The sequence below is a fragment of the Panthera onca genome, chromosome A1 (assembly GCF_046562875.1).
Source record: "Panthera onca isolate mPanOnc1 chromosome A1, mPanOnc1 haplotype 2, whole genome shotgun sequence".
Lineage (NCBI taxonomy): Eukaryota > Metazoa > Chordata > Mammalia > Carnivora > Felidae > Panthera > Panthera onca.
Window position 1 is genome coordinate 115,317,786 of NC_138339.1, and position 16,629 is coordinate 115,334,414.

Below are 16,629 nucleotides of genomic sequence, written 5' to 3' on the forward strand. Positions count from 1 at the left end.
TCATTATCATTATGTTAACTGAGCCACTATTAAATTTTCAGCAACTGGTGTCTTTATAAAAAAACACACTCCATAAAACGTTGTGTTAATGTAAGCTAAACAAGGTTGAGTTCATATTATGCAATTCACAATTGTAACTAACATCTATAAAATCCATATTTGCCTATAAATAGTCAATACTTGTTTTTAAGAGCCTCTATCTCTGCTAATTGTTTCAGAAGTCTAAAAGCATAGTTCTCAGTTTGTTAACTTTTTTAGATGTTTATTGTATTAGTTACTAATATTTAAGATACACAAAACTGTATGCTACAGAATAATTAATTTCCTGATGAACAAAGGTTAGTAAATACAGAAAAATAAACTGAAGGCTTAGCAAAAATATCTTAATTTCTTGGAAAAGTTTCCTTCAATTAATTTATTTACAATAAATCTTTGTAGCATGTGGATTTATCCATGATGGCAGTCACAGGGAAGGTGAATAACAAAGCTATGATAACCTTGTTAACGGTCTCACTGTTAAACTTGTACATCACCTAAGGCTTTTATGTATTTAGATTTCAGAGATACCAAATTGATATAATTTTTTTAAAGTTTTTATTTATTTTGAGAGAGAGAGAGAGAGAGAGAGGAAGAAAGAGAGAATCTTAAGCAGGCTCCATGCTGTCAGCACAGGGCTCGAACTCACAAACTGTGAGATCATGACCTAAGCAAAATCCAGAGATGGATGCTTAACTGACTGATCCACCCAGGAGCCCCCAAGATGATAACATTTTGATGGATGAATGCATTGATCTCTGAGAAGACAGTTCATTCAATATATATTTTTTAAGCCTGTGTCAGGAACTGTTCTAGACTTTGGGGATGTAGGAGACAGGCAAAAGTCTCTCTCATGAAGCAACCATTTCAGTATTTACTATTCAGTATCTTACTTTGCTCTTTAATTAAACCTATTAACCTGTATTTTGTTAACACTAGCAAATGAGTGAGTGAAGTACCAGCTTTTTTCTGGACACGCACACACACCTTTGAATAATTATCCTAAAATATTTTGGTATAATTTTAAAATCTCTTCATACACTGATGATTTCAAGAACACCATCAGCAAAGTCAATTTACTTTGCATAGTGGTATGTTGATACTAGCACTTGCTGATTCATCTGCTTATTTTGAAGAATGTATTAAATAGTAAGAGTATGAAATAGTCCATCTCAGTTAATATAAAATTACAGCTGGCATTTTTGGATACTTACTGTGTAGCAAGCATTAGTCTAAATGTTGTACAGTACCTCTTTGCTTCACTCTCTAGATGCAGAAACCAAGGAAGGCACAGAGAAACTAATGACTTGCCCAAGGTTACATAAGTATTAAGTGACAGAGTCACGGTTCATTATTTAGTCAATTTATCTCCATAGCCTGTGCTTTTTACCACTGTAATTACTAGCACAAGAAAAATTCAAGTTAATTTACTTCTGTCCAGACATAACAGAGAAAAATACATGTTGAAATGCTAAGTAGGGACAATGGGTGCCTCAGCAGTTGAGCATCCAACTTTGGCTCAGGTAATGATCTCACAGTTCATGAGTTTGAGCCCCACATTGGGCTCCCTGCTGTCAGCACAGAGTCTGCTTCGGATCCTTTGTCCCCCTCTCTAGGCCTCTCCCCAGCTGTGCTGTTCCTCTCTCTCTCAAAAATAAAATAAACATTAAAAAAAAATAAAAATGCTGACTAAGCAAGAAAACTAAGTGGCTTTGTGGCATGCCAAGAAACAGATAGAGAATAAAATTAAAAACAGAACTTAAAATGAACGTATCGTTTTCTCTTTGACTAGTAATGAGTATGAATGTTGCTCAGTAGGAGTATTTTTCACCAGCATTAAGAGTTCTTTTAAAAAGAGCTGATTATTAAGAAAAGTACTATTGTGAAAATAGAAACACAGAATGATGTGTATTGCCTCTCCTTAACAAAAGAAATTACCATTTGAAGATCAGTGTTAGGAAAAATGTTTTACTCAATTCCCACTTCTCTGGATATCATCTAGGCTCTTAGGCTGCTGTAAAATGTGATAAACTTACGGAAGAATTATCCCAGATTGCTGGAATTCAAGGATTCTTAAGCCATAACCAACAATTCAGTGTTGGAAATACTGTGTCAGCTGTTTCAATGATGTCCACTTTTTATTCCAACCCGATAGATTTTGTTAAAAGAAACCTGCTCTTTGGCCTTTGTGTGGGTTATTAACATAAAAGTAACAAATCACCCTGAATATTTCTTACATCATTGTATAAATGAGATCAAATACCATTCATCCCAAAATTTTCTCTCTGGCAATGGAACCAAAGGATAGTTGGTGGGATATTTTATAGCTTCCCATAAAAATTAAGGATATACCTCAGAATTGTCTAAGATTCTACCACCTTTAATTGTTTGCAGATAAAAGAGTCCTATCCTATATCTAAATATAACCCTCCATTTTTTCCAGAAAGGGGAAACTTAATATTCATGAGACAAGTTGAGGTTGGTAGAACAAGTGTCAGTCTTTTGGGATACTCATTGTCTGTTCTTTGTGGTCTTCTCTTATCTGATGCTTTCCTGTTGCAGTGATTTGTCCAAGTGCTGGGAGTGGTGGCCACCCTGACAATGGCTCTATGATTTTCTATGCCAATGACACGGGACTGCAGCAGTTTGAAAAGTGGTGGAATAAGTCTAAGACAGTGCCCTTTTACCTCATAGGGCTCCTGCTGCCACTGCTCAATTTCAAATCTCCTTCATTTTTTTCAAAATTTAATATCCTAGGTAAGCCAAGGCATTGTGTTATAGAGCTTCTGTGTAGTGGAGTACATGTTGGATTCTGTGGATGCAGTCTGGCTGGGGAGTTACCCACCAGGCCTGTTCATCTATGTTCAATTTGTTCATTTGTATGTTACCCTGCTTTTTGGTTTTCTTTGTGGAGTTTGGCACAGAGGAAAATGTAGATGACCATTTTAAGTCTATGTTCTTTTTTTTAAAGAAGAGTTACTGGATTTCCTGTTCTATCCTTACTGAAACACTATTCCTCGTTTCTTCTGTGGGTACAATTAGAGGAAACATTAAGATTTCAGGAGGAGAGATCCATACTGGATATTATAGGAATTCTCAATCCTAAGGATTGGAATCATTAGAACTTACTAAGGGAGGTTATGGAATATTTTTTTCCTACAGTTTCTATTTAAGAGTATAGCACAGAATTACCACCTTCCGACCTGGGATATCATTTTTTATCTAACTCAACCTGCCCAGCTTTATTCTGCTTTTGCCATCCTCCTCAGTGCTTTCTCTCTACTGGAGAGAAAAGGCCTCTTTAAAGGAAGAGACTTCTTACTGTGAGCCCTGTTTTACGGAAATTTCTGAAATCACTGAAGAAATTTCAGAAATTTTAGCATCGTTAAAGGAATGTTTTCACTTTTTTTTTTTTTTTTTGGCAGCACTTTTGCAACACTGAGCTTTTAGACGGCGAAAGGAACCCCTAATGAAAGCTTAGATCTGGTTAGCTAAAGACAAGGATAACATTCATAAAAAATTGATAACCCCAAATAAACCATAGGATTTCACCTCCTCCCTATAGATCTGATCTCCTGGTAGGCCCTAGAGTATAAAATAATTAGATTACTCATCACATCAAGGAGCTAGCTTTTTGAGTTTCAGAAAACCAAAGTAGGAGGTAAGGGTATTTTTCTATACCTCTCTGTCTCACAATAGGATTCACTGCAAGACTGCCATAGACACCCACAGAGAATGAAAAGTTGTGGTTATATAAGCTTTGGCCTCTTGTTTTTATTCTTTCTGAGTCAGCTAATCTGCAAACCCAGAGTAGCTCATTTGTGGTTTCCTGATTTGCTTGCCGACTTTCCTATGGAACAGATCTTTAAAAGTTGGCATATAAATTTATAGAAATATTTGCTAAACAATCACAAAACTTGTAACCAGGTTGATTATTTTCCACCTCCTTAAGGATATTTTGCTTTTGCCCTTTTTCTTGATACTCTCCCTTTTAAAACTGTAGCTTCTTTACAGAAATTTTTATCTAATTCTTAAAGAAAGAAACCTACTTGAATTTCCTGACTCTACTCCATAATGACTGGATTTAACTCCTTAAAGGAATAATTCTTTAACTTCTAGATTACCAGAAGCTGTGAATGTCCACCTCACCCTGTGTATAAATACCTATGAGTAGAATCTGTAATCTTTTCATCTAATAGGTAGTACTGCCTAGTTGAAACCTTATCCAGATACGACATCAGAGTGTTCATGGATTATTTGGCTTATCACCTTTCTCAAATAGGTTTATAATCCACAGTCACTACTTTTCTTTCTCTACTTTCTTACCATCTTTCAGTAAATACTGTGGCAGACTTTTCCTGCTTATTGACTATCTCTGATATTTCCAATACAAAGAATAAGAGTCAGTTTGATGTTGGTTTTTTCTCCTATGTAACCATACAGTTTTGTAATGAATTCTTTGCATGTATCCTCTACTTAACTCATAAATAAATTAGACAGTCTTGGCTTCTTCAGTATATGAGCTACCTTCATCTAGTTCTTAGGCCCACTATATAATGTTTTGCTTTGTTTTCTGAAAACTCACATAGCTTGTTTCTGTTCTTTAGATCACACCTGGGTTTTAGTGGGCATAATCCATGAAGGTAATAATTTTCCAAACTTTGCTGAGAATATAGAAACAAAGCTTAATTTTAAAATAGTCTGTAAAATACACAAAAATGATCAATGGTTTCTGAATTTTTTCTCACAGGCACAGTATCTGTTCTCTATTTGATTTTCCTTGTCACCTTGAAGGCCATTCGCTTGGGATTTCATTTGGAATTTCATTGGTTTATGCAAACAGAATATTTTGTACCAGGTGAGCTGTTTTGGTCAAATAAAGAATCAGTAAATTACAAAAAAATGTGACCTTTAGTTACCTATTGTTAAAGTATTGCTATCATAAAACAAATAGTGGTATTTTTTGAACAAGCACTGTTTATCAATGCTTAATATTAAGCTAAAAACAGGGGTACAGTTGAAATATCTCTGCTTTTCTTTCAGTTAGGAGTAACCAGGGTCTGTTGTCCTTTCTGCTTTAGAATTGAAGTTCACTGAAGTTATAATGCAATTGAAAAATCAAGAACTCATTTTCTAGACTTTTCTGTGAAAGTACACCCTTAGAATTTCAGAGATTTAGAACCTGGTCAGTGTTAATATATGTAGATAATACTCTTCATTAACATCATTGTTCTCCTCATGGTTTTTTTTAAATTGTTTTTCAGGCTAATTGAGATGATAATTTTAAGTGTTCCCTCCCTCCTTTTTTCTCTCATGGTTATAAATTGGGAATTTCTTAAGTCACTCAAATTTAGAGGATTAGGAAGCAATGAATGGATAATGCTAAATGAGAGAACAGATTAAAAAATAGAAGTGAGTATTATACTAGTCTCCTGGAAACTAATGAAGAGAAAGTAGTACAAAATCCCCTTGTTTAGGGGCACCTGGGTGGCTCAGTCGGTTAAGCAGCTGACTTCGGCTCAGGTCATGATCTCACGGTCCGTGAGTTCGAGCCCCGCGTCGGGCTCTGTGCTGACTGCTCAGAGCCTGGAGCCTGTTTCAGATTCTGTGTCTCCCTCTCTCTCTGCCCCTCCCCTGTTCATGCTCTGTCTCTCTCTGTCTCAAAAATAAATAAATGTTAAAAAAAAAAAAAATCCCCTTGTTTAGAGAGACTGCTTTCTTTCCATTCTTCACCTGTTAATTCAGGCAGTCTAGAATTCAAATTTATTTAGTATCTGATGTTACTCTCTAAAGTCAGCAATTATAATTGTCTACCACTCATTCTATTTCTCTTGCTACAACATTCCTGGGTTTCCAGGTGTATTGAGTTGGTATTTGTTGAAAGTTGTTTGTTATGGTTACTTGTTTTCAGATCATCTTGGTGCATTAGCTTTGATTTTTTTATTTCTATAAGAAGTTCATAAGTCAGTGTCAATTTGGGATAAAGGAAATATTGGATCTTGAAAGGCATCCTTCTCTTTCAGTTTGTATTTAAAATTGAACACAGATGAAAATGGCAACATTAAGCTAGTGCTTCCATTCATTGATAAAAATAGTCCAGGATGTTTTTTTCTAAAATTAGATCCATACTGATTTATAGTAAGAGTCTTAGTGATAAATGTTTCTGCTAATGATAGGACATGAGAGAAATATGAATGAAAAAAAGAGAGTATAAATATTTAGAAGATGAAAAGGAGAACATATTTAAAAAGAGGTTAAGCCATTTATTTCACTTTTTTTTTTTTTTTTTTGAGAGAGAGAGAGAGAGAGAGAGAGAGAATGAATGGGGAGAGGGAGAGAGAGAAAGAATCTCAAGCAGGTTCCACACTCAGTGTAGAGCGTGACCCAGGGCTCTATCCCACAACCCTGGGATCGTGACCCAAGCCAAATCAAGAGTCGGACACGTAACCAACTGAGCCACCCAGACATCCCTCACTTAATTTCACTTTTAAATGCTATGAAGGGAGAATCATGAGGATTAAAGAGGCTTGTGTTAATATTTATGGTCCTGAAACTGGTTACTTTATCATGATTGAAGAATTTCTTAGGAATGAAAATATAGCATAAATCTTTTTCAGTAAATCCTAATTTAATTAAGAGTCAGGGAACTTTGGAGGGTATGACTCTTTACTGTCCTGATGAAGAATTCACATAAACTTGTATTCTGATTGAATCTTTATTTATATACTTTTGTTACTTAAAATTCCTTTCTTAATTTAGTGGATCCCATTACTCTTCTTCCTAGGTAATTAGAAAATAATGAGAAAAAAAAAATCTCCTTATGTATTTCATCCCATCCTGCCTGCCTCCAAGACTTTATTTCTGTAGTTATCCCTTCTGTCTTTTTAATCGTATCATCAAAATTTTCCTTTACTCAATTATTCCTATCAGAATATAAATCTGTCTTTCAGTCTAAAAACAAAAGCTCATACGACCCTGCATTCCCCTCTAGCTGTTGTTTCCCTTTAAAGAAAAACTCTTTGAAAGAGTTTTCTGTGCTGTTTCTACTTCTCCTTCCATTTTGCCTTGAACTCATGTCTGTTAGGCTTTTGCCCCAGTCACTCCACTGACAACCAATAACTCCTTCTCTTCCTGCTCAACCTATCAGTAGCATGGGCACATTTGGTCACTGCTTCCATCTTGAAACGTTTTCTATACTTAACCTCTAAAACCCCATTTTCTCTTGATTCTTCTACATGACCACTCTTTCTCATATTTCTGACCGGTGAATTACAGAGTTATCCAGGGTTTTACTCAAGCCTCTTTTATCTCTACTCTTATTCTCTAAGTAATAGCATGTAGTCACCTGGCTTTATATATTGTCTATATGATGACTAGTCCCAATTTTATATCTCTAGCCCAGATCTCTCCCCTGAGATCCATACTCAAATACCTACTTGCCCCTTCTACATCTCCCCTTGGATGTCCACTGGGTATCTCAAATTGAAATTTATGAAAAACAAATACTTGTTTTATTCCTCATCCACCCCCATCCCTCCAACCTGATTAATCTGCTCTCCCTGGTTTCTGTATTTCAGAAAGTTGTAGCTCCAGTTTTCCACTTGCTCAGGCCCAAAACTTTGGAGTCATACTTGACTGTTCTTTTTTTTTCCCCACCCTACATGTCTGCAAAGCATGTCAGCTGTACTTTTAAAATAAATCGAGGGCGCCTGGGTGGCTCAGTCGATTAAGCGGCCGACTTTGGCTCAGGTCATGATCTTGCGGTCTGTGAGTTCGAGCCCCGCGTCGGGCTCTTTGCTGACAGCTCAGAGCCTGGAGCCTGTTTCACATTCTGTGTCTCCCTCTGTCTGACTCTCCCCCGTTCATGCTCTGTGTCTCTCTGTCTCAAAAATAAATAAACGTTAAAAAATAAAATAAAATAAATCGAGAATCTGACTACTTCTTTTTTTTTTTTAACGTTTATTCCTTTTTGAGAGACAGAGACGGAATGTGAGGGAGGAGGGGCAGAGAGAGAGAGACAGAGACAGAATCTGAAGCAGGCTCCAGGCTCCGAGCTGTCAGCACAGCTGTGCGGGGCTCGAGCCCACAAATTGTGAGACCATGACCTGAGCCAAAGTCGGACGCCCAACCAACTGAGCCATCCAGGTGCCCCGGAGAATCTAACTACTTCTTACCCTTTCCACCAAAAAGAATTGTGTCAAGATGCTAATTTCTCATCTGGATTTTTATAGTAGCCTCTTAACTAGTCTCACCCTTTCTACTCTGTCTCCCCTTCAGTAGTTTTGTTCTCCCCCTAGCAGCCAGAGTGATGTTTTTAAAACACAACGTCCATAAGCCTCTAACGGTTTCCCTTCTCATTCAGAATAAAGCAAGTCTTTATCATAGTCTTGGTCCTATATGATCTGACTCCTGGCTTTCTCTCTGCTATCATTCCCTACTACTCTCCTACTTATTTAGTCTACTCCAGCCACACTGTCTTCCCTGCTGTTCCACAAGAATGGCAAGCATGCTTGTGTCCCCAAGTCCTTGCACTGTTAACTGTGTACACAATGCCCTTGTCTTTTCGCAGGTATCCATATGGTTAGTATCATTAGAGAGGCCTTCCATGGCTTCCTGCCCACTCCCACCTCTACCAAATCTTATATGCAAATATTCCTGGTCATCTATATCTTTTAAGTTCTTAATTCTGATACTGAATTGGCATATTAAGGGGTATCTGTTTTTCTAATCTATTTGGGTCCTGAGTTTCAGATAGAAAGTAGCGGAAGTTAAGATAACAAACATTTCTAAAAATGTTTCCAAATTTATTTGTTTCTTAAATTCAGAGATTGAAAGTTCACTTGGTAAGGAATACCTGTTTTTTTTTTTAACCTGTGTATCTGTCTCCCTTAAGAAGAATATTAGCTCCTGAGAAAATAAATGTTTCTTTGTTTTTGTTTTCTATAATTCTCTATTACTATTGTACCCCCAAGGCCTATAATAATTCCAAGGGCATAGTGAGTAGTCACTAAACAATGTTGAGTGAATAAATGTGTTTATCCCTACTCCTCCCTAAATGTCATTAAAACAACAGTAAAGAAGTAACAAACAAAGGGGACTGTAGAAGAGACAACAGCAGGCAAGAGATAGCAACAGATTGTTAGATGCTGGCAAACTGGAAGATGGTTAGACTGACAGCAAAGTAGACAAAGCTGAAATGTAAGTATCTATAGAGAGGGATTCCACTACAGAGGAAGCCATTTTGAGCTACACATTGAAACCCTCAGTGTTTGAAGGTTTTTGGGTCACTCACAAAGCAAGAGTAAGGAAAAGGGCCTAAAATGGATAGAATTCCCTGAAAGTTTACATCAGGAGTAGTTGTATTATAAACCCCTTTCCTCCTCAACCTAGCAAGAAATGGAAGACTGAATAGTCAGGCTCAGAACTCAGTCCCTCCAAATACAACAAAGGGTGGAAAAAAGGCTCTAGTCTGAAAACAGGGACTAAGCGAAAGTGTATATGCTGAATGGTGAGAAGGTCCTGCCTCCCTGTACCCCTCCAATTCTCTTCTCTTTACTCTTTGGCTCCCAGAATGCTGACAACATAGAATAACAAAGGATTCTCCTCTGTAGAAACTGACAAACCCAAGAGGAAAGACCTAGAGTCTTGGATATTTGGGTTCTCCCAAAGAAATGGCAAGTACCTTGCTTGTATCAGACCATTTAGATGTTTACTAAGTATACATTTTTTTAGTGCTTCACTTTTAAATATTAAAAAATAGACAAAGATCACTAGATATTTGTGGAAAACCTCTTACATGAAAACAAAACTGGGGCAAGAGGGAGGACCTTGAAGGGACAAGAAGAATAAGTGGGAACAAAAGAAAAAACTTTCAAAAAATTACCTTCTCAAAGTGACACAAGACAGTGATATATCCATGAAATAGTATTTGGATGCCAAGGAAGGAAAAAAAGAAGGAGGTACCTTGGTCTTAGAAACCAAAAATATAGTAGATGGGGCGCCTGGGTGGTTCAGTCAGTTAAGTGTCAGACTCTTGATTTTGGCTCAGGTCATGAACTCATGGTCCTGAGATTAAGCCTTGTGTTAGGCTCTGACCTGAGTGTAGAGCATACCTAAGATTCTGTCTCCTTCTCCCTTTGCCTCTACCCCACTCTTGTGTGCGTATACACACACACACACACTCTCTCTCTCTCTCTCTCTCTCTCTCTCAATCTCTCTCTCTCTCTCTCTCAAAAAAAAAAGAAAAGAAAAGAAAAAGAAACCAAAAATATAATGGAAATTAAGAATGCAAAGAAAATTTGGAAGATAAAGCTAACTTCCCAAAATTATATTAGAAATCATGGATGTATGGGAGGAAAAAAGGGAGAGAAGAAGGAGGGAAGGAAGCAAGGAAGGAAAGGAAAGAAGGAAGGAAGGAAGGAAAAACAGAAAAGATAAGAAAATTAGAGCATTAATCCAGGTAGCCCAATAATGAAAAATAGTTCCAAGAAACAAAGAATATGAAGGGGGAAGAAATTATCAAAGAAATAATTAAACTTTCCTGCAAACCAAAAAACATGAGTTTCTAGATGTACAGGACCCAAAGTGCCCAGCACTGTGAATGAAACCCATACCAGAGCATATCATCATAAGATTTTAGAACACCACAGATAAAGAGAAGACCCTGAAAGCTTCTATGGATGAAGGATAGGTCTGTAAAAAAGGTCTGGGTTCAGAATAGTATCAGACTTTAATAACTCCAAAAGCTAGAAAAGCGTCATGAAGGTCTCAGAATAAATTATTTTAACCTAAAATTTCAAATCCTACCATACCCTCACTGAAGTTGTAGAGTACAATAAAGCTATTTTCAGAAAATAAAGTCTCACAAAATTTTACCTTCCAGGAACTCTTTCTCACAAAAAACTGCAAAATGTGCTCCACCAAAAAGCAGTAAATTGCAAACTCCTCTGAGTGGCAGTGAAGGGATAGCCTAGGAAACAGCTGTACAGCAGGCCTAGCGAGCACCCTGCCCAGACCACAGCAGCAGACAGAGCACCCCTGGAAGCAATTTTTCCAAAAGGAAAATGAAATGGAAAAGATTGTTTGATGTGTTGTATGGATAGAGTGGGTAAAGTTTTACCATTCTTCTGGAGAGTTTGGGGAAAAATTAGTGTTAACTAGACAGGCAACCAAAAAGTAAAAACCTCCATATCTCCATAAAAACAGGCCAACAAAAGTATTTTTATATAAGAAAACATAATAATAACTGAATAGTACAGAATAACCATGAAAATTAAAACACTGAATATTGATTTTGTAAAATCAAAATTTGAATTGTGATTTTATGGAGGGGTTAGAGATGGGAAAATGTGAGTGATGGTAGTAATAGAAAAGGACTAAAGTCTTCAGGTAGAAAAGCAATGGATTATGTCTAAAATTTAAAAAATAAGGGAAAAGGAATATAAGCATATTAAAGATAAGAAGTTATAATTAGTTCCCTCTAGGAAACAGGATTTAGGATGGGAGGTATGAAGCAAGAGAATACTGTTATTTTGTTGGGAGCCCTGTAATACTATTTAACTTTTAACAATTAGCACACATTTAAGACTGCTGTTAAGAATACATTTTAACAATGAAAACCTATTAAATGCTTTGGAACTGATTTCACAAAGATTTCAGACACTGATATTCAAGGATTATGGGGTGATTGTCCATTTGATAGCAGCATTGTGTTCATATGCAACCAGAAAAAAATAATTTTCTAACTACATATGATTTAAGTAGTTTTGTTATTAATGTTATTAGAAGCAGACTGCATTCTACTGTGCATTCATCGATGCTTAATAATGTCTCCAAACATAATGGAATTTTTCTTTTCATATTTTTAATGTGTAGGCCTTACCATTTTTTTGTTTTTGCTTTTGAACTTTTTATTGAAGCATAACATCCACATATAAAAGTGCACAACTCATAAGTATTCATCACAAAGAACATACTAGATACCTAGCACCAGATAAAAAACTAGCACTCCAGAAGTCCCATTCAGTATGCCTACCAGCCACTGTCTCCCTACAGTGATAACCACTGTTCTAACTTCTAGCCCTAAAGGAGGTTGTCGGTTGTTTTTTTAACATCACGTAAAAGGAATATAGAACATACATTCTTTTGTGTCTGGCTTCTTCCAATCAACATTATACTGTGATACTGATCCATATTATGTCTGTTTGTAGTTCATTCATTCTCACTGGCATCTTACTATATAACTATACATACCCACAATTTGTTTTATCTTTTACTGTTAAGGGACATTTGTCTCCAGTTGTTTAGTATTATGTTTATTGCAGTACTCTATTCTCCTACATATCTTTGATGAAAATATGCCAGCTTTCTCTTGAGTATTAACCTAGGAGTGGAATTGTGAGGTCAGAGGGTATGCGTATACTCTGCTTTGGTAGATATTACCAAATGGCTTTCCAAAATGGTTGTACACTTAAATGGGTGAAGTGCATATGAATTATGTATCAGTAAAACTGTTGAAAAGAATTTCAGCGTTTTTTTCAAATGTTTATTTTAGAGAGAGACAGACAGGATGAGCAGGGGAGGGCCAGAGAGAGGGAAACACAGAATCTGAAGCAGGATCCAGGCTCTGAGCTGTCAGCACAGAGCCTGACACCGGGTTTAAACTCACGGAATGCAAGATCATGACCTGGTACAAAGTTGGACCCTTAACCGACTGAGCCACCCAGGTGCCCCTCAGGTTTTTAGGAAGGATGCTCAAAAAGAGTTTTTGTTGGCTAATTGGAAAAAGCTGGATATTTATTCTAATTTGACAAACAACACTGGTATCACCTGACATAGTTAGAAAAGGATCAACTAACAAGTTGCTTCAGGAAGCATTTAATGGTAATAGGGGTTGACTGCTTTGAAAAACAGGAAAGATTAGCTATACTGAAGAGAGCTTATTGAAAACTAATAGATCTTAGCAAAAAGCAAAATCAGTTTGAAGAACAATTTGAAATCAAATTTTGACCACTGATAACAGCTGAAGTCCTTTATTCTGAATAGAAATTAATACCTCTGATTATGAGTCATACATTGTCAAAAAAGACATGGCTCACCGCCCTCCAGGAGCTTACAGTTGAGCAGTAAGACCAGTTTGTGAATTAATGATCATAATGCAGAGATATATAAAAAAGACGTAATAATATAGAGAAATTTCATGTAAATAAGAATTAGAAATCAGGGGCACCTGAGGGTGGCTCAGTCAGTTGAGCATCTGATTTTTGAGTTTGGCCTAGGCCATGATCCAGGGTCGTGGGATCAAGCCCCGAGTCATGCTTTGCTCTCTCTTTCTCCCTCTGCCCCTCTCCCCCACTTGCTCTCTCTCTCTAATAATAATAATAATAATAAAGAATTAGAAATTAGATATGGGTTCTAAACAGAGAATGTTTTAAGGGCCAAGGAGTTCTTTAAATGAAGAATTGGAGGACGGGGTGTGTTCCACATCAACAGAACAATATGTTTAAGCAATAGCTAAGGCCTGAGATAACATGACCCATTTAGGAAATTACAAGAATTTGGGAGGCTGCAGTGAAAGAATACTTGTTGGGGAAGTGACTCGAGATAAGGATAAAGAGGCAAAGCCCAATTATGAAGAGCTTTCTATTTAACTTAAAAATAACTTTAGTGGGGGCGCCTAGGTGGCTCAGTCGGTTAAGCAGCCGACTTCGGCTCAGGTCACGATCTCGTGGTCTGTGAGTTCAAGCCCCGCGTCGGGCTCTGTGCTGACTGCTCAGAGCCTGGAGCCTGTTTCACATTCTGTGTCTCCCTCTCTCTCTAACACTCCCCCGTTCATGCTCTGTCTCTCTCTGTCTCAAAAATAAATAAACATTAAAAAATAAATAAATAACTTTAGTGGCTCAAACCATCTTTCTGTTTTATTTAAGGTTGGCTGAAGTAGGAGATAGTCCTCTATGTCTCCAGGAGGTCAGTAAGGTAGAGGAAAAGTAGTCATATAATTCCCTGCCTAAACATAGGATTCATAATGGAGCTGCTCCAGTCAAATTACTACTACTATTAATAATAATAATAATAATTAAAGCTGAGGTCAGAGGTGCTAAAGCCTCATTTATTCCCTCTCTCTGAATCAACAATATGTAGAAAAGCAGTGTTAATGAAAACACTGTCAGAACCTGGGGATATAGCTAAAGTACTGCTGAGGTGATAATTCACAGCTGGGTGATGAGTGATCTAGTTTGTATATTGTTGGCTCCTTTGACATAAATGAATTGACCATAAATGTGTGGATATACTTCTGGGGACTCTTTTCTGTTCCATTGATCTCTTTGTCTCTTTTTTGCCAGTACCATACTGTTTTGATTACTATAGCTTTGTCCTGTAGTTTGAATCTGAGATTGTGATGCCTTCAGCTTTATTTTTCCTCAAGACTGCTTTGGCTTGGGGGTCTTTTGTGGTGTCATATACATTTTAGGATTGTTTGTTCTATTTCTGTGAATAATGCCATTGGAATTTTAATAGGGATTACACTGAATTGCTTTAGGTGGCATGCATATTTTAACAATAATAATTCTTCAAATACATGGAGATGGCATATCTTTCTATTTCCATTTGTGTCTTCTTCAATTTCTTTCATTACTCTCAGTTTTACCTTATAGGCCTTTCACCTCTTTGGTTAAATTTATTCTTAAGTACTTTATTCTTTTTTGATGCTATTGTAAATGTGATTGTTTTCTTAATTTCTCTTTCTAATGGTTCATTGTTAGTGTATAGAAGTACAACAGGGGTGCCTGGGTGGCTCAGAGTGCGACTTCAGCTCAAGGCATGATCTCGTGGTTCATGAGTTTGAGCCCCACATCGGGCTCTGCATTGCACTAACAGTGTGAAACCTGCTTAGGATTCTCTGTATCCCTCTCTCTCTGCCCCTCTCCCACTCGCACTGTCTTTCTTAAAAATAAAGAAATATAAGCTTAAGAAAAAAAGAAATGCAAGAGGTTTTTGTGTGTTGATTTTGTATCCTGAAATTTTACTGAATTTATTTCTTAGTTCTAACAGTTCTTTAGTGGAGTCTTGAGAGTATTCTATAGGCAATATACTGTCATCTGCAAATAGGGACACTTTTACTTCTTCCTTCCTGATTTGGGTGCCTTTTATTTCTTTTTCTTGTTTAATTGCTGTGGCTAGGATTTCTGGTACTATGCTGAATAAGAATGGTGAGACTGAGCATCCTTGTCTTGTTCCTAATCTTGGTGAGCAAGATTTCAGCTTTTCATTGTTGAGTATGATGTTGGTCATGCCCTTTATTACATTGATGTACATTCCCTCCATACCCAGTTTGTTGAGAGTGTTTATCATAAATGGATGTTGAAATTTGTAAAATGCTTCTTCTGCATCCATTGAGATGACCGTATGATTTTTTATCCCTTGTTTTATTAATGTGGGGTATTAACTGATTGATTTGTAGATGTTGAACTCTCCTTGCATCCCTCAAATAAATCCCACTTAATCATGCTGTATTATTCTTTTAATGTATTACTGAAAACAGTTTGCTAATGTTTTGTTGAGGATTTTTGCATCTGTGTTCATCATGGAAACTGGCCTGTAATTTTCTTGTAGTGTCCTTGTCTGGATTTGATATCAGGGTAATATTGCCCTCATAAAGTGAGTTTACAAGTGTTCCCTCCTCTTTTATTTTTTGGAAGAGTTTAAAAAGGATTAATATTAATTCTTCTTCAAATATTTGGTAGAAATCACCAGTGAAGACATCTGGTCCTGCCTAGACTTACTTGTCTTTATTGAGAGATTTTTTATTACTGATTCAATCTCCTCAGTAGAAACTGGTGTGTTCATATTTTCTATTTATGATTCAGTTTTGGTAGTTTGTATGTTTCTAATAATGTATTAATTTCTTCTAAATTGTCTAATTTGTTGGTGTGTATTTGTTTACAGTAGTCTTTTATAGATTTTTATTACTGTAGTATCACTTGTGAAGTCTTCTCTTTCATTTATGTTTTTTTAATTTTTAAATTTTATTTTTGGAGAGAGAGAGAGAGAGACAGCACATGAATGGGAGAGAGGGGCAAAGGGAGAGAAAGAGAGAGAATCCCAAGTGGGCTCCACACCCAATTTAGGGCTCAATCCCTAAATCCCATGACCCCGAGATTATGACCTGAGCCAAAATCAAAAGTCAGACAGTCAGCTGACTGAGCCCCCCAGGTGCCCCTATTTATAATTTAAGTCCTCTCTCTTTTTTCTTGTTTAATACAGCTAAAGGTGTGTCTGTTTTGTTTATCTTTAAAAAAAAAACAGCTCTTAATTTTATTGATCTTTTCTGTTGTCTGTTTAGTGTCCATTTCATTTATCTCTGCTCTCCTCTCATTTCTACCCTCTTGTTATTTTTACTTTCTTCTACTACTTGAGGTTAATTTGTTCTTTTTTCTTATTATTACTTGAGGTATAAAGTTGGTTGTTTATTTGAGCTCTTGTTTTCTAATGTAGATGTTTATTACTATAATTTTCCCTCTTAGAACTGTTTTTGCTTCATTTTTTAAGTTTTGATATATTGTGTTTCCATTTTCATTTGTCTCAAGATATTGA

General features: G+C 36.6%; 1 protein-coding gene across 9 annotated transcripts in view; it reads left to right on the plus strand.

Annotated features, from left to right (window-relative positions):
- Window positions 1-16,629, plus strand: part of SLC38A9 (solute carrier family 38 member 9) — an 83,837-nt gene that overhangs the window by 44,722 nt on the left and 22,486 nt on the right. For 8 of the 9 annotated variants that reach the window (XR_009611037.2, XM_060635770.3, XM_060635769.2 and 5 more), the window contains 2 exons: window positions 2,599-2,793; window positions 4,787-4,894. Coding sequence is in view for 8 of the 9 variants with exons in the window: in XM_060635770.3 (XP_060491753.1) it covers window positions 2,599-2,793; window positions 4,787-4,894 (303 nt within the window). In the remaining variant the exon portion in view is untranslated. The remainder of the gene's footprint in view (window positions 1-2,598; window positions 2,794-4,786; window positions 4,895-16,629) is intronic. The other variant, XM_060635773.2, reaches the window with a different exon arrangement.